This window comes from Micrasema longulum, unplaced genomic scaffold, assembly GCF_059751315.1.
Source record: "Micrasema longulum isolate JH-2025_06_02 unplaced genomic scaffold, ASM5975131v1 h1tg000044l, whole genome shotgun sequence".
Classification (NCBI taxonomy): Eukaryota; Metazoa; Arthropoda; class Insecta; order Trichoptera; family Brachycentridae; genus Micrasema; species Micrasema longulum.
Window position 1 is genome coordinate 1,166,316 of NW_028277251.1, and position 18,698 is coordinate 1,185,013.

General features: G+C 32.3%; 1 protein-coding gene across 1 annotated transcript; it reads right to left on the bottom strand.

Moving 5' to 3' along the window:
* Positions 1–1,261: 1,261 nt before the first annotated feature.
* Positions 1,262–17,251, bottom strand: LOC148285298 (uncharacterized). The gene is made up of 4 exons (XM_088227441.1): positions 17,061–17,251; positions 7,032–7,137; positions 2,489–2,654; positions 1,262–1,752 (listed from the first exon to the last, which is right to left on the bottom strand). Exons 1-4 carry the CDS (start codon positions 17,188–17,190, stop codon positions 1,657–1,659), a joined length of 498 nt encoding a protein of 165 aa, XP_088083567.1. The 5' UTR covers positions 17,191–17,251; the 3' UTR covers positions 1,262–1,656.
* Positions 17,252–18,698: the final 1,447 nt, after the last annotated feature.

Sequence of the window (18,698 nt, forward strand, 5' to 3'; positions counted from 1 at the left end):
GAACGCGGCCTATAAAGAGACCACAGGGCGTGGTAACGTCAGTCAGCCTAACCGAGTCAACTCAACTCAGTCATGCAGCAAATCGTCCGAGCATGTAGTCCGAGTGAAGTCAGTTCAACTCATCGCCGTTACTCTCGTGCTTCTCAACAAAGAACCGTATAAATACATATTGAACGCCAACCTCGTTTCTTCTGTCTATCTCCAACTGAGGTAGGAGCTGCAATCCTCACACTACCAAAATCATAAACTTTGATTAACATTTAGATAAATAAAAAGAGAATACACAGAAGGGCCTGCCATACAATTATGTATATGTATTAACTTAAATTTTACAAAATAAAGCGACGGTTCTTCTTCTGTTTAGTCGTTTGCTCTTGGCAGAGCAGTCGTGGTCTCGTTGGCACGAGGGAAGCACGTTGTTACAATTCGCCTCCATCCGCTTCTATCTTTAGCGCTTCTGGAGGCTTCCTGTAGAGGGACGCCAGTCGCTTCTATCGCTGAGTCTGTCCATCTGGTAGAACTTCTTCTGCGATATCGAGTTCCCTCTCTACTCGTCCTTGTACCACCAATTTTTCCATATTGTCTCTTTGTCTCGTAACGCGGCCGAAGTACCTGAGAATACGGACTCGTACAGTGGAAGAAAGACGCTGTCCAATACCCGGTTCTCGGATTATAGATACATTATTCCTATGGGCTGTCGTCCATGGTATCCGCAGCATTTTACGCCAGCACCACATTTCAAAAGCGTCTATCTTTCTTCGTTTCAATTCTCTCAGGGTCCGCGATTCTGCGGCGTACAATAATATGGGGAAAATGAGAGTTTTGACCATTTCCTTTTTAATCAAAAAGCGGCGGTTTAAACAATATAAAAAAACAAAATTATTATAGTATTCTTGGTGTATGAAATATCGTCAAAGCAAAGGGGTATAGGATAAATGAAGGAAAGTGGAAGTGTAAAATTGAATATTATTTATTAACGAGAAAAAAGGGGATTATAAGCAAACTTAGAAATCTCCACCAAAAACGGAAAGTTAGTGATTGATGCCAAAATAAACTATACACATAAACCTACCTACCTAATAAAAGCGTAATTCAAAACCGTTTTTAAATCTAGCTAAAACAGATTTCAATAATACTACTTGACACCGCAAACTAAGCATTCTCCATTGAGTTGGTGAAGCATAATTAGAAATCTCACAATTTTTTTTTCAATCTTTTTTTTAAATATCTCAGTAACTTCTTCAATGGAGATTTTTAAGTTGCTTCTAATACCCTCAAATACAGAACAAAAAATACCAAATAACTGTTCTCTCTTAAGTAAATTGAAAGAGTATTTTTCAGTAAACAGTAGTGTCTTATCTATAAATTTATTTTTCATATCGGTATTGATATGGATATCTCTGATGCTTTTCTATAAATATCGGTACCATATCGGCAGAAGCGCTGATCAATGCATTACTAATTTCAACATACTTAAAATATTAGATAAAAAGTCACTTATTTACAATTTTCCTTATATTACTTGGTCAAGGTTTATGCATGTTCTCTACACTAGCTATCACCAGGGTCGGTGAACGGGTACGTGCTGGTCTGGTCATCTGACAGCGGCCTCCACGGAGTAGTTCTATCCTGAAGGAGAACCACTCGAGGCTGATGCTATCTGCTGCCCTCCAGGAAGTAGCGAGCTGGTTGGCTGAGCAAGCGTCCGATCGGAAGAATCCGTTCTTCTCTATCTGGCGTCATTAGCTCCGTCTAAAAAAAATTGAAAGATTTTTGTTTGATTTTAATAATAATCCTAATCAAAATAGTCGTTTACCAGTGATGCATAGGGAACTGCATCGGTAATGGAAAGTAAGGTGATCAGTCTTACGCTTCAGATGCCAGTTCAGGAACAATGAAACATTGCAGTGTAGAACCAACCACCTTTAAAACCAATCGTACGCGCAATCTATCAAGGGTTCAGCAAGAATTATCAGCATTATCGAGCAGCTACTACTGTGAAATATGAGGCAAAAAATTAAGAGCGGTGAGTGGGTATTGAAAAAGTTATTTCGTTACTAGAACGAAGAGTTAGCCTATGCTGTGATAGAGGTTGGAAGAGCTCTCTCAGATAAACAGGCGAAGTGGGATTATTCAAAATATATTATTATTTTATATGTATTTCAAAGTTGTATAAAGTTTATCTGATTTTTCTGACTTGTTTTTTGTAATACTGTTTTACTCGTTTTTAACATTTGTAAATATTTCATGTTTCTGGCTAATTTGACCAAGAATGGTAAATGGCCATAAAAAATGAAATTAAAATAAAACCTGGACTAGAGGCCGAGATTAGGACGCAAAATTGCAGGGAGATGGTCCGACGAAATCAGAAAGGTTGCAGGTTCAAGGTGGCTAAGGGTGGCGGCTGACAAGGAATTGCGAAAGTCCAGACATCAGGCCTCCGTTCAACACGGGACTCGAGAGAAGGCTGAGTGAGAGAAAGTAGTACCTGCGTCTGCTCGGCATCAGACCTCTCCTCTAGTACTGTGTCCAGGTCCAAGGAGGGCCTTTCTCTACCGAGGCGCGCTCCCAGCGAGGGCCTGCCCCCGCGCCCCCCTCCAAGCTGCACGAGAGACAGGCCGATGGCCCCGCAGTTTCGTCTTCTGGCACGTTCCCTGAAACAAAAACCACGCTGGGTGAAGCACGCTTCGTATGCATACGGCATATTTTTGGTCTGGGGAAATATGACCCTATTTCTGATTTTCGTATGCAACTGAAATGGCTTAAAATTAGACAACGGAGAGACTATCACTCCATTAAACTTCTGTTCAGTGTTCTTCATAGTCCTAACGCTCCTATATACCTTCGTGAAAAATTATCAGTTCATTATTTACCTATTCGTTCTAATTCTCAAAGCACTCTCTTAATACCCATCCACAATTCCTCTTTCTTCCCTTAACTCGGTGGTAATGATAAAGCTGTTCAACGAGTTACCAGAAGAAACAAAAGAACCGAAATATTAAAAATAATTTTAAAAATATGTTTTTGAGAAGTTTTGTTAAAAAATTGTAATGAAATTAAAAGTTTACATTAGTTCTTAAGATGGTATAAACTAACTTAATAATGCATGAATAAATAAATAATAAATACAATTGATTAATTCGAAATTCACTTATGATAAGTAACAGAAAACATATTGAAAGCACAAATTAATTATATATTTCATGTGTTTCAAAAAGTTTTTTTTTAAGTCATAAATTTTCGCATCAACAATAATATATCTACATCTAGCGGACCCGACAGACATTGTTCTACTCGAACGTTGGCTTGCCTGCTATTACCTTGGAAAAATACTTCTCATTGATAAGCAGGTACCTAGGTGATTGTTTATGATTGAATTTCAAAACTAAAAATTATTAATGTTCAAATATTGAATTTAAGTACGTACCTAGGTACTGTTTATGGTTATTTATTTATTTATTTTAATAGTATAATTATACATTTTTACAATTTAAAAAAAATAAAAAAATCACTTGTTATATTTTTACTAAAACTAAAATCCTACCAAGCCACTTTCTGTAGTTTGTTGGTGAAGATTATATTGGATTTCAAACAATAAAATAATTATTTTTTAAATATAGAATTCTTTTTGCAAATGTCAAACTTGGCTTTTCTCACCAACAGGGGTGGACTTTATTCATAAATGCGATTTTCAAAAATGTATTGAATGTCAGTTTATATTATTTGAGTACCACCAAAAATTAAGTAAAAACAAATAAATGGGAAGAAATTAAAATGAAAGTAAGGAAATAATCTGATTGGGATCCATAAAAAGCGAATGTTGTTTGTAAACATTTTTTAATGCACAAAAACCACATCCTTTCATTTTTTTGTGTATGCATTCTCGTCAAATGTAACCCTGGTAGGTCGATAAAAAAAAGATTTATGTTTCTAACTTTTTTTACAGATTTTATTGAAAATTTAAAATCTACGAACACGTGCAGCGCAAAGATCTACATTTCGCTGAAAACCGCAGGTAAATCGGTTGAGCCGTTTAGGAGGAGTTCAGTGACATCACACGTACAGAAGAATCACACATATAAAGATAAAGATATAAATGGATTATAAAAAAATATTTTCAAAGAGTTTTAATAAATGTAAGTGCCTACATATTATTATTATTATGTATGACTTGAGTTTTTTAGATCTGACCGAATTAAACTAATATCAAATGAAATAATGGCCCCGAGCAGCAGTAAATTATCGCCCGAAATTTACTTTGGCATGACAATTGTCTAACTTTCCTAAACACAGCACTACTTTTCAACTAATTTGATATATTTGCTTATTTATGATCAAAGATGAGTTAAGAGAAAAACATGAACATTTATAGCGGTATTTAGTTAAATTATTTATGGAGAACCACTATTTTAGTTGGTTAAACAAAGTTTTTGTGTAAATTATTAAATACATGGGATATTAAGAGTGTTATTTCTTTAGTGATAGAACAAACCTATTTGTCAACTTAAGGTGTTGTATTGTAGTTAATTATTGCTTAAAGCAATATCAACCAGCTAATTAAAAAAAACTAACTCAAAAAAAGAATAAGGAACTTCAGCCCTACGGGAAATTTGATACAAAAAATAATTTCTTGCGCGCGGTAAAAATTAGAGTATTAAATTGTACGGCAAAGTTTCTTAAAAATGTACGAAAAAAATAATTAAAAATATTTTAATTACAACGCACTACTTTGAACGACGTCACTGGTTCATATAAATAAACCGATGATTAGAGAGTTCTGTAAGATTTCCGGTTTACGTACCGTTAACGGATCAATCGGTAGAGCTGACCAGAAAGAAGCGGAAGTATTTGACACGTCACACGCGGAGTAATTAAAAAAAAAACTTTAAAAAATCATAGCGCTGATAAGCTTCGAAAGAAAAATCTTTATTCTAGGCAAAGCATAAAATTTGAAATCAACATCTTGTACCTATATTCAAAAAAAATTTGAAATGTATAAAGACTGTTGACTTGATGCATTCTGTCAGTATAACCTCGATATATTTTAAACAATATTTTTAGGTATTGCCATTCAGTGTATCGGTGAAATAATTCAGTCACATGAACCTTACCCGCATCAATAAAGGTTTCAGCCCTTTAACTTTACAAACATTAACAGATTGAAGAATTGAAGAAAGAAGTGAATGTTACACAGCGTGTAAAGTGGCTACATAAACAGGCCAATGACACGTTATATAAGTCTTGCGTATGGCTAGACTTTCATTTTCCCTTCTATGAAATGTTCTTCATCTCTGTTGTAATATATTATATATACAGCCTACCGAGATAGGTGGATTTTTACCATGCTGGGATTACCAGTTTTAGACTCTTCCTCTCTAACTATGTATCGTAATAATAAAAATAACTGCACGTATAAATAGTGAAGCGAGAGATTTTTTGAAAAATATATGTAGATTAATAATAAATTAATAATAGTAGTACTTTATATAATTGGTACACATATTATTTATATTCTTATGTATAATATAACGTTATATTTGTTTTTGTTGCATATAATATTATATTATTTATGTTGAAGTAACATGTATTCTTGGAACATATAAATACTTTATATTTGAACAATAACGATTATTAATTTCTTGCATTTGATTAGCTAGGCATTTATAATTAAAAAGTTTTTTTTGTTTTTGTTATATTAGTAAAGAACTACTTATACTTTAAAAATGAAGTCTGAAAGGTGCATAAAATACCTGGGAGTAATCATTGACTGTGTCAACTTAAATAGACCGATCATCTTGAAAAAAATGTAAATAAACTGAGATATTTAACCTGTGTGTTCAAGCGAAGTATTTACGCCTAGCTAAATACTATTGAAATGGTATATTATGCAATTGTACAGTCATCGCTTTCCTATGGAATAATTGAATGGGGGGAACTTACAATAATCATATTAAACCGTTAGAAACTGTTCAAAAATTTATATTAAAAACAATGCTTTACAAAAATCGCACTTTTTCCAATTGTTCCAAGAAGCTAAACTTTTAGAAAAAAGACAAATATATTGTTTTTAATGTTTAAAATATATATTTAAGAACCAAAATGTATTTACAAGTAATTCAAATAGATCAAGTCAAAGAGGAATTGGGTGTTAGAAATACCACATTGCAAAACGCGGCTCGCACAGAGACATGCATATTTTATAGGCACAAATTTTTTTAATTATTTTTTTACTGATAATATTTCATTGATTCCAAACTTTCAAAATTTTCCTTCTTTTAAAAAACACGCACTATTCTGGGTTCAATTTTTTTTTTCTAAGATATATTTTGTTGCCTTTTAATAATATGGAATATTTTTTTGTTTTTTTCCATTTTTTATTTCCTTTTAATTACTATAAAAAAATATACCATGTAATCTTTAACAGAATACTTTATGTTACAAAATAAATACTATAACTGTCTATTTATTATAGGAGCAAAAATGAATTAACATTTTCTTGTATACCCACGAACAGGCCATGCCTTTGTGGGATTGTTTTGTTGACTTTTTTTACTGTTAATATGTATTTCATTGCTATGTAACTATCCTTTATTTTTGAATACTCTGTTTTACGTCTTATGTATATTGTAAAAAAATAAAATAATAATAATTTTTAAAAAAGATAAAAATCTCCATCTTAGAACGGCCTGAGCCATATTAGACGGAGACTATCCTAAACATAGAACGCTCCGTTTTCATTTTATAATCACTAGTTATATATAGATTCCCTGTTATTAAATATATATACTTACATTATGCGATAAATTTATAAAATAAAAAAAAAATAAAAAAATGTGTTTTAGTGACTTATTGTCTTTGTTTATTATTGTTTTCATAGACCTTAATAATCTATTGTGGTTTTTTAATCATTTTTATGTAGATTTCTTATTATTTAATCTGCTATCGTTGTAATTGGCAGTAGTGCTGTATTGTACATTTAAATAAATAAATTAAAAAAAAAAAAAAAAACAAATAGTAATATATTTTCTCACCTTGCTAATTTAGCTCTTTTTCTGAGGCAGCAGATAACCAGAAGTGCTAAAATCGGAAATCCTATGATCGAAGACACTATTGGCACCACGACACTCTCGGGAGATACTGTAAAAAAGATAATTAATTAAAATTTGTCTGTTATCAATCAAATTTTAAAAGGGGGAAAGCAAGGACCCTTTAAAGATGTTTGGATGGGGTACTCGAAAAATATTGGTAACGAAAGCGTAAAATTAAAAATGAAGTCAGCGGAAAATTCAACATCTAAAAATAAAGCTGAACTTTTTAAAGTTTTTGTGCCAAAAATGTTGAAAGAATTTGTCATTTATAATGACAGGAAATTATTAAAAATGACAATTTAGTTCGCTTCACACTGTGGTTAGAACAGTCTTGAATTATATTAATTGTTTCAGGACTTTGAGGAAAAACATTTTAAATTTATTTTTAAATAAAACACTTTGTAATTTTTAATCACACACGAGTTTAATATAATAACACTATTAGTTTCAGGTATTTAGAATTACCCATCATCAGGTGTAAATATAAATTAAACTAAAATTTACAGATTAGTACTTAGGTACTGACGAGTTAGCCGGATGAATCTTACCCACATGATAAAGGTTTCAGCTCTTTTACTTCACAAATTCAGGAGATGGAAAAGTTAAGGAAATGTAGATGTTAAAAAATAGGCAAAATTGTTGTAACATAGTGTGTAAAGTGGCCACTTAAACCAGCCAATGAAAGTTCATAAGCCCTGCTGACACTGTTTGTTAATTGGCAAAACGTTAACAAAATCAAATAATATTTTATTGTTGTCTTTTGCCTAATTCTTTATTTTTACAGGTACGATAATTTTTAAAATTTGTACCTGTAAGTTCAAGACTCTATCCGTATAAGATTTAAAACTTAGTCCCCATATTCTTAATCCATATTGTGTTCTTATGATTTACCCAAATGTTTAATTTTGAAGGGCATTTTTAACGAGTTGTAAATAACTCACCATTAGAAAATGGGAATCAAGTTGGGGTAGAGTAGGATTCGAACCATGGACTTTTGGTCCTTGAGTCCGAGACACTAGCCACAGGACCACAACCCGATTTTGTTACTATGATGTAAATCGCCTTTGTTATTTCAATACATTTTATATTTAAACTCATCATTTATTACAATATTTGAGTTTGTCCAAATGTTCGTAGACAAAAGACTGGATGTAAATACCTTGACTTCTATATTCCCTTCTCACAAATGTTTTTCCTCTCAGTTGCAACAAATTTAGACGCAAAACATTATTTTTGTGAACACTTTATTTGCTGTTGTTAAAAAAATATTTTTATTAAATGCATTACTGCGAGAGTCCTGACGAAGAGACAGGTACGTTTGGAAATTACTAACGTTAATTTTAAGTATGTCTAGATATAGAATCTAGGACGCCAAGTCAAAGTTGGTAAATATAGCCAGGACAGCGGAGTTACCAAGAAGAATAGGGCTTAGTGGAGCTGCTTTTGGCAAACTAAAATGTATTTTTGAAAATAAGGAAGTCCCTATATGTTTAAAAAGATAAGTATATGAATCGTGCATAATGCCGGTGATAACATATGGACTAGAAACCATGTCTGTAACACAAAAAAAGTAGCCAGAATTAATGCACGCAACGATCCATGGACAGAAAGATGCTCGGTGTATGTCTAAGAGACAGAATAAGAAATGAAAAAATAAGGCCCCGAACCAGAGTCGTGGATATCATGGATCGAGCAGCAAAATTAAAATGGCAGTGAGCAGGACGCTTGGCGAGGAAAAATGATGGCAGGTGGACACCCAGAATAATAAAGTGGAGACCATGGGCAAACAAAAGAAGTGTTGGAAGGCCACAGAAAAGATGGGTGGATGACATCGCCTCTATTGCCGGTGATGAATACATGGATGATGAAAGCGGGTGATAGGAAGGAATGGAGATGTTTGGAAGAGGCCGCCATCCACCAGTGGAGAGAATAAGGCTGAAGAAGAAAAAAGAAAGAAGAATTGAAATTCCCAGTAAAATATAAGCAAGCATTTTCGTGTGTGCCAACGGCAGTGGCCTTTTCACCAATTAGCGCGGAAGGGGGTGGTAACGGGGGATTTAAAAGGATTCGTAAATTTTGAGGAAATAAACATCCCTTTCCACATCTTGAATATTTTGAGTAATCAATTAAAGATGTTTACTTTTCTTATTTAAATAAAACAATGGACGCCCAGAACAACCCTTAGTTAGACTTAGTTTATAATGATATAATGTTTTTGGTTTTCCCATTTAACTTTTAGCCAAGTAAACTAATGAAATGTAAATGTTTGTATTGTGGCCAAATAAAACGTTATTTTATTTATTTATTTACATATTCAAAATACATGTATGGTATTTTGCAAAGATGTGTTAAGCCACACCAATCTCAAGCTGAGATAATTGACGTTTAACACCAAGAGCATTTTTAAATTGTAATCTATAAAAAGTACTTATTGGAATAAAAAAAGCTGATAAAACTTTTAGATTTTATTTTTTTTAAATATAAAAAGTGGAATAAGGTTTGATATTTTTACAGAACACCTTAAAAACTATTACCACTGTAATAACGATAACGCTAATATACAGGGTGTTCATTAAACTCTGTCACATCCGAAACCACGATGATCAGTATGAGCAAGAAGACATATTGGCACAATAAAATTTTTTTTTAGAACAAATAAAATAAAATATATGTATCAAAAAAAGCAAATGGTTGCATACTTCTGAAGAGGAGAAACGAGGAGGGGTAGAGGGGAATCTGATACTGCGCCGCGCTCCCCCCACTTCTCCCCTGCAGAAGTAAGCAACCATTTGTTTTTTTAAATATTTTATTTGAAAAAATATTTCTTTGTTCTAAATATATTTTTAAATATGCTTATATGTCTTCTTGCACAAAACCGATCATCGTGGTTTTGAATGTGTCAGGGTTTAAAGAACACCCTGTATTTTAACCAATGTTACTAATCAAAAAAATATATGTATGTCTAAATCGTAATTTTTATATTTTATTTAAACGTAAAATTATCATCATCATTCCCTTTCCGCACCTAATGGTGCTGAGGCACTGCATTGTTAAACCAATCGCAGCGTATCTTAATCATTTTTGTTACATGATGGCAAGATGACCAGTCTTACGCTTCAGGTGCCAGTCCAGGGACGATGAAATATTCTAGTGTAAAAACACCCTTTTTTATACATTACAACCATTTAACACTATTTAATTAACTGAATTTATTTTAACCGCATATTGACTTTCATTTGCAACAATACGTTAAGCATCTTAAAGAAGTGTTACATTGTTTTTAGTCATCCATCGTTTTTGGTTAACACAGTGGTCGGCAAACCGCGGCTCTTTAGCCACTCGAGTGCGGCTCAGAGCAAGTTACACTTTTTGTTCAAATTATTTAGTCTACAGGTTCTAAATAAGAACTTCTCGGACTATCGCCTTTTGAATTATTGAGGATATTGTAAATACCGTAATCAAATGCATGGAGAAGCGTCATATTAAACTTGATAAAATTATTTCAATTTCAAAATATGGAGCTAAAATTATGACCGAAGTCAGAACGGTTTTTTTTCTATTTTTGAAGCAAAAATTAATCATGAATTGCTTTTTTACCATTGCATCAAGAGGCGAAAAATTTCAAATGTTATGGATTTAGTGATCGAAATTGTTAACACAATTGTCGTTAAATCTGCTTTACATCGCTAATTTAAAGAATGTTTACTCAATAACAAAGAGTAAATACGGAGATCTTCACTGCATTTAAAGGTTCGTTGGCTTTGAAGAGGAAACAGTTTAACGAAAAGAAATTTGGCTCTCAAAAGAAATCTTAATCGCCGTAATGCCGATCTTTGGCTCTTTTGACTAATGAGTTTGCCGACCACTGGGTTAACACATAGACATTACAGAGAATTTGTAAGTTTAAACTCATAAAACTTTTTTTTGAAAGTAAGAATATCACTTTTGGATCACGATTCTGACAATAACTAATTTTATTAGATTATGCGGCTTGACACATTTTGGCATAACGCCATCCATATAGGGTATTTAAATGAAGCCAAGTATTTCAACTCTATGGCACTGCAAACAAGCCGTGCGTTGAGTATGGACACAATACATTTAAAAGTAGCAGTACTCAAAACAATATATGTACAGGGTGTACGTTTTATATTCCAGTCTGGTGTTATTTTTAAATAACTATTTACAGAAAGAGAAATATGTAATTTTAATTTTATTGATAGAATTAATGGTTTTTAACAATTTCTTTGAATGGCTGCCTCTTTTCGTGGCTAAAATGCATATTTATTTATAATTATTTATAAAGCATATTTTTCATAACATATTTGCAGACATCTGGTGTTATTTTTTTATTATTCGGCACAAGTGCCTTTTACAATATAATGAGTAAGTTAGATATACAAAAATTAAAAAACAATATTAAAACATGGGTATAAAAAGAAAAAGAAAAATAACAAGAAATATGTACATATACATGTAAGCATGTTAGCATACAAAATATATAAAATGAATAAACACCAGATCATTAGCATAAGAAACTTTTGCAAATGATTAATTAATAAATAAATTAATTAGTTAATCGTTACTATAGAACATAATAAAATATTTATAAAGATATGATTTGAATTCACAGAAACTCGAGTTAAAAATGTCGATATGAGAGGTACATTCGTTTCCTAGGTATTGGTGAGTGACAAAAATAGTTAGTTTGAGAAGGGTGACAATAATATAGACCATTTTGTATAGTTCTACGTATTGGTATGTTAATGTTTATTATTTTGAAAATTTCTTTTCAGATGTTCTTAAAGATCACAATTATCGTTGGTTTGCTGGTGTACACCTTTCCCATTAAGGCTGTTGTCGGGAAAAAACCAACGCAAAATTAGGAAATCATACGATTTTGCTATTTTTAAATGGATGTTTTTTTTTAATCGGGCAATAATAAAAAAACAAAAACACATAAATTAGATAAAAACAATATATTTTAAAGGTATTTCTGTTAAAAAATATGCTTAAATGTTTTATGTTACTAAAATATAATTACTTTTAGACTGGCAGATTAGGCCATTTCAAATTTAGACTAAACTTAGGTATCTGGGATCTCAATAAAGACTAAGTATTGAATAAAAAATTGTTTAAATAATTTGAAGATAATACATTTAACATAAAAGTGGCGGGGGCCAAACTTTAATTTTTTGTTTTTGAAAAAAAATACAAGCATTTTAAATCATATACATTTTTGTGACATTTTCCTTTATTTATACTTAAAATTATGCCTTCGGTAATCCTTAAAAAAAATATATATTGAAATACTTTTGTTGAAGCCGTTTTAAAAAAAAATGTATTCTCTTTTTTTGAAAAAAGAAGATAATTCTAATTGTAATATTCAATTTAAAACAATATCTTATTGACTTTTTCGTGACCTTTAGACCAGCCTTTTCGAAATCAATTAGGGCTGTACTGAAGGTCAGTCTAAAAGTCAATAAGATATTGTTTTAAATTGAATATTACAATTAGAATTATCTTCTTTTTTCAAAAAAGAGAATACAAATCTATAAAAAATGGCTTCAACTAAAGTATTTCTATATATATATGTTTTTTTAAGTCTGTTTCTTCATTATCGACAGTTCAAAAGCGATCCAGTGAATTTAAGAGAGGCAGAGAGAGCATAGAAGACGACGAGCGATCTGGTCGGCAAATCGAGGCCAGTAATGAAGAAAATGTGGAGAAAATAGAAAATTAAATATTGGAGGATGCCAGAATGAAGGTGAAAAGGGTAGCCGAGATTACTAGCCTATTCCTTGGTACCATTTTTTATATTTTACACGACCGCCTACATATGTTAAAAGTCAGTGCAAGATGGGTGCCAAGATTTTTAAGGCCACTCCAAAATTCTCACCGCGTACAAAACTGCAAAGGGTTTTTAGGGCTCTGTGGTGAAAATTCTAAAGAAATTATCGACAAAATTGTTACTGGGAATGAAACCTGAGTTTATCACTATGATCTTGAGAGTAAGCAGAAATTCATGCAGCGGCACCTAAAAGGTATAGAGCATCCAAAGAAGTTTAAGGTGACACAATCCGCAGGGAAGGTAATGGCTACAGTTTTCTGGGATTCCCAGGGAATTTAGCTGATAGATTACAAGAAAAAGGGCATCAATATCACTGAAAAATACTACTCTAGCATTCTTTATGAATCAAGGGAAGCAATCAATGAGGAAATTGGCCAGAGGGGTCCTGCTCCTCCACGACAATGCACCGGTGCACAAGGCTCAAGTTGCAAGGGCTGCAGTTCGTGAATGTAGTTTCGCAGAAATCAATCACCCACCGTATAGTCCAGACCTGGCAACGAGTGATATTTTTCTGTTTCCAAATCTAAAGAAAGACATTCAAAGGAAACGATTTGACGACGATGACTCGTTAAAAGCAGCGAACTACGAGCATTTTGATGGCAAACCGAGATCATATTTTTTTGAGGGTTTAAATAATTATTAACCTAAGTCTTTTCCTTCATACCCATACCGAGAGTGTATTGAACGCCCCTCGTACCCCACTTGTCGACATTTTTAACTCGAGTCTCCGTGAATTAAAATCATCTGTTATTAAATAGTTTACGATGTTCTATAGTAACGATTGACGAATTATTTTTTATTAATATTATTTATTTTATTTAGTTCTATGATTAACATAGTCTAAAATATATTTACAACACAATATTTACATCTATACTTATTCTAACATTATTTATCACTATTATACACTTAATATCCTAATATTTTGAGTTTGTCCAAATTTTTGTAGACAAGGACTGGATTCAACTCCCTGGGGAGCTGTTTATATTAACATATTACAACAGAGATGAAGAACATTTAAGCAAAGGTAATATAGAAGTCTAGGCATCTACAGGGCTTATGACCTGTCAATGGCTGGTTTAAGTGGCCACTTTACACACTGTGTAACATTCACCATTCTGCCTATATTTGAACATCTATATGCCACTTAAACCAGCCATTGACAGGTCATGAGCCCTGTAGATGCCTAGACTTCTATATTACCTTTTCTTAAATGTTCTTCATCTCTGTTGTAATATGTTAATATAAACGGCTCCCCAGGGAGTTGAATCCAGTCCTTGTCTACAAAAATTTGGACCAAATCAAAATATTATTGATAAATTACCTGGTCCATGAAGAAGTATAGAAATGGAAAAAATAACATTTCAGGCGTTGCCTAGTATGTGGGTGAATTAATTCAATTAGATGAATCTCACCCGCATAAATGAAGGTTTCAGCTCTTTAACTTCACAAATATCAACAGGTGAAAGAATTGAAGGAATATAGATGTTCAAATATAGGCAGAATGGTGAATGTTACACAGTGTGTAAAGTGGCCACTTAAACCAGCCATTGACAGGTCATAAGCCCTGTAGATGCCTAGACTTCTATATTACCTTTTCTTAAATGTTCTTTATCTCTTTAAATTTTTGTATATCTAACTTACTCATTATATTGTTATATTGTTATATTTTATATTATAAAAGGCACTTGTGCCGTATAGTAAATAAAAGAAAAAATATTTTTTTTCAATTAAAAATATTGAAAAAAAACATTGAAATTCCTAGGGGATCATGAGTCATATCGCTGATTGTGCACTGTGCAGTCATTGTTCAATATCCCATTTCCACAACTCATCATTTCGATCCAACCCCACTAATTACAGAGAGGTTTATGATAGATGTTGCATTTTCACCCTCCTCCCTAAAAGGGTTTACGTTCCAATTGTTTGACATACATTTCGGGGTTTGAGGATCGAATTGATCAGAACTAGTGGGGCGCGTTGCTGATTGTTGGAAATAATCTATTATTTCTGAAACTTGTAATAACGCATGAGTGTGGATCAATTACATATTTATAATTTTTATTAGTAATTCGATCGATTGTGCCGATTTGCTGTCTGAAATAAATTTAAACTAAGTGAAATGAAAAATATTCCTTGAATCACGAATTGTAATCGAACATGTAATAATGAATTAAAACGAATTAAGTGAATATTTTAAATATATATATATGTAAACATATACATACGTTATTCATTCAAAATCACACTCCTTTACGTATTCACGAATTTAATAAGGCTTTTTAGGCTGTGTCCATGTTAAGCCATAATCATTAACAATAAAAAACAAATAGTAAAATTAATAAAATTATAATGGCATGTTATGCCATAGAATAACAATTAAGAAAACCGAAGTATCTTTATATATATAATTCCTCTGTGCGTGTGATGTCACTGAACTCCTTTTAAATGGCTCAACCGATTTACGTGCGATTTTCTGCGAACTGTAAATCTTTGCGCTGTGCGTGTTCGTAGATATTCAAATTTTTAATATAATATGTAAAATAATAGTTAGGAGCATAAATCTTGTTTTCATCGACCTACCAGGATTACATTCGACGAGAATGCATAAACAAAAAAAATGAAGGATGTGGTTTATTTGTGTTTAAAAAGATTGTTTTTTAATTTTTACAAGCAACGTTCGTTTTTTATAGATCCCAATCAGATTATTTCCTTACATTTCTTATCATTTCTCCCCATTTATTTCGTTTTACTGGATTTTTGGTAAAACTACAATAGTAATAAGTGACATTCAATACTTTTTGAAAATCACATTGATGAATAAAGTGCACCCTTGTTGGTGAGAAAAGGTGAGTGTGACATTTGCAAAAATAATTATATATTTGAAAATCAATTATTTCAAGTTTTGGAATTTAATCATAAACAAGTTCCAAGGTATTTTATTATTATCAATGAAAAATATTTTTCCAAGGTTAACAGTTCGGGCAGGACAACGTCTGTCGGGTCCGCCAGTAAATAATAAAATACCAAAGAAGACAACAAAAAAAAATCGTATATAAATATTTTAAGATGAATTATACAAATTCAGTCTAAATATATAAAAGGCAATGTTCAGATGTGAATCCTCTATGGATTGAATTTCTACTGGACCAATTTACGTGCGGTTTTCAGCGAAATGTACATCTTTGCTATGAGCGTGTTTATAGCTCCTCAAGAAAATCTTAAATTTATTAAGTACGAAAAAGTTAGGAGCGTAAATGTTTTTTTTATTTATCACCAGGGTTGCATTTGCCGAAAATGCACATACAAAAAAATTGTTGGACATTATTTTTTTGTGAATAAAAAAGTTTGGTTTTGAATGTTTACAAACAACATTCGTTTTTCATATATCTTAATCAGATTATTTCCTTAAATTCCCTTAATTTCTACATTTTCTCGCATTTATTTTTTATTGGATTTTTGATAATACTAAAATAATATCAACTGACATTCGATACATTTTTGAAAATCGCTTTCCTGAATAAAGTGCACCCCTGTTCATGAGAATAGCGAACTTGAAATTTGCAAAAAGAATTCTATATTTGAAAATTAATAGCTTAAAGTTTTGGAATTCAATCATAAACATGTACTTGGGTACCTACGTAAATTAAATATTTAAAAATAATTTATTTCAAGCTCTGGAATTCAATCATAAACGAGTACCTAGGCACCTATTTACCAACGAAAAATTACACCATCTTTTTTACGTTTATTCGAACGGTTTTTGATAAATATTTTTATGAAAAAACGTAAAAATATCAAGATACATAAAAGCAAATAAAAGTATGAAAGGAAAGCAGATTAGTTATTTTTTGCTAATCTAGAACATTAAAAAAATTGAAAACCTCGTCCCTATCGATGTGCTACTTATTTTTTTTATATTGAGAGGTTAATTTTATTGTAATAATACAAATAAAGAGAGGTAATATTATTATCTATATCTCCATCCTGTGACGGACTAAAAACGTAAATGCCCAATAAATAGAAAAGGTCAGTACACTTTTCGAACTTTTCAATTGAATAAAAAATAAGATTTATCTCTAGTGTAAATATAATTTTACCAGAAAATAAAGTAATATCACCTTTTTGATATATAATAAGGGTTGGTCTTCTATTGTGATTATTGTGGATCGATTTTCCATGATTGAGGTTCTGCCCCTGACCAGGTTCGAGTAGGATGGGTGGAAGGGTGCTACTGCTTGTAGTTGCCATATCACCCCCCAGTGCGCTGGCCGCCTATCCTCTCTTGGTACTTCTAGTTGCAAAAGAGTTTTGCTGCATCTGTAAAAAAATAATTGATATTTAACAAAAAACTGATTCACTATTATAATTCCCTTATCCGCATCTAATGGTGCATAGGATAATGTAAATGTACACCAATATCAGCTCATTTCAAATCTAGGTAATATTGTTATTAGATGACGGCAAGATCAGTGGTCTTACGGTTCACTTAGGACCAAAAGGCTTTTGCATATACAGAGGCTATAAACAATTTACAAATATAAAAATAATATTTAAAATGAAAATAACAAACAACAAACAAACAAACCATCACGCCGTTTTTCCGTAGGGGTAAGCAGAGAGTATAGAACGCCATATCACTCTATTTTTGCATACAGACCTTGCTTCCTCTACATTCATACATCTTCTCATGCACGCACGCCGATTATTTCTACTTTTGACATGTCCATCTTCAAGTATTTGATGGACTTGATCGTACCATGTCTTCTTCGGTTCTTCTCGTTTTCTGCATCCATCAACATTTGCATCGTAGATCCTTTCAGCCGTTCTTTCGCTGTCCATTCGCTCTACACGTCCAAACCAACGCAGCACCCCTTTCTGGATTATGTCAATAACGCATGTCTCAGCCTTACACAGTTCGGATCTCGACATTTGTGCACCTATCACACATTCGCTTGAGGGATCACATTTCGACAGCATTTAACCTACTTTCATCATCATTTTTCCAATTCCATACTTCGCTCCCATACATTAGAGTTGGCACTAAAGCTCCATTGTAAACTGCTAGTTAAGCCTAATGTAGAATGAAAATAATATACATATAGATGGAGGACTGACAGAAAGCAAAACAAGTTCCAAGATAATCGCATTTTAAGTTTATTTACTTTCAACGCATTATTTCTCCCACAACATTTTTTTTTTAAGGTTTAAAAGAATAATCTTTATTCTAGGCATATCATAAAATTTGAAATCAACATTTTGCACATTTATTAAAAAATATTTGAAATATATCGAGGCTATACCGACAGAATCCATCAAGCCAATAGTCTTTATATATCTCATTATGTGTAAAGGATCTAGGTGTCTTCCATGATAGTAAATTACTTTTTGACGCCCATGTTGACAGCATCATAAAAAAGTCATCGCGTGCGCTTGGGTTTGTTATGCGTAGCTCTACGTCGTTCACTATGGCAAAGACACTTAAAATCCTTTACTGTAAATAAGTGCGAAGCAACTTAGAATATGCATCACAAATATGGAATCCTATGTACAATGTGCAGATTTCACGCATTGAAAATATTTTTTAAAAAATCGTTAAGTTCATGTGTTTCCGGTTGAAACTTGAGTTTAAATCCGACCAGTATATTCATATATGTAAAAAAACATCACCTATTGCCTCTGCAAAAACGTCGTGAAATAGCGGATATAATTTATTTACTTAAAATTGCCTATGGTTCAATTGACTGTCCTGAACTACT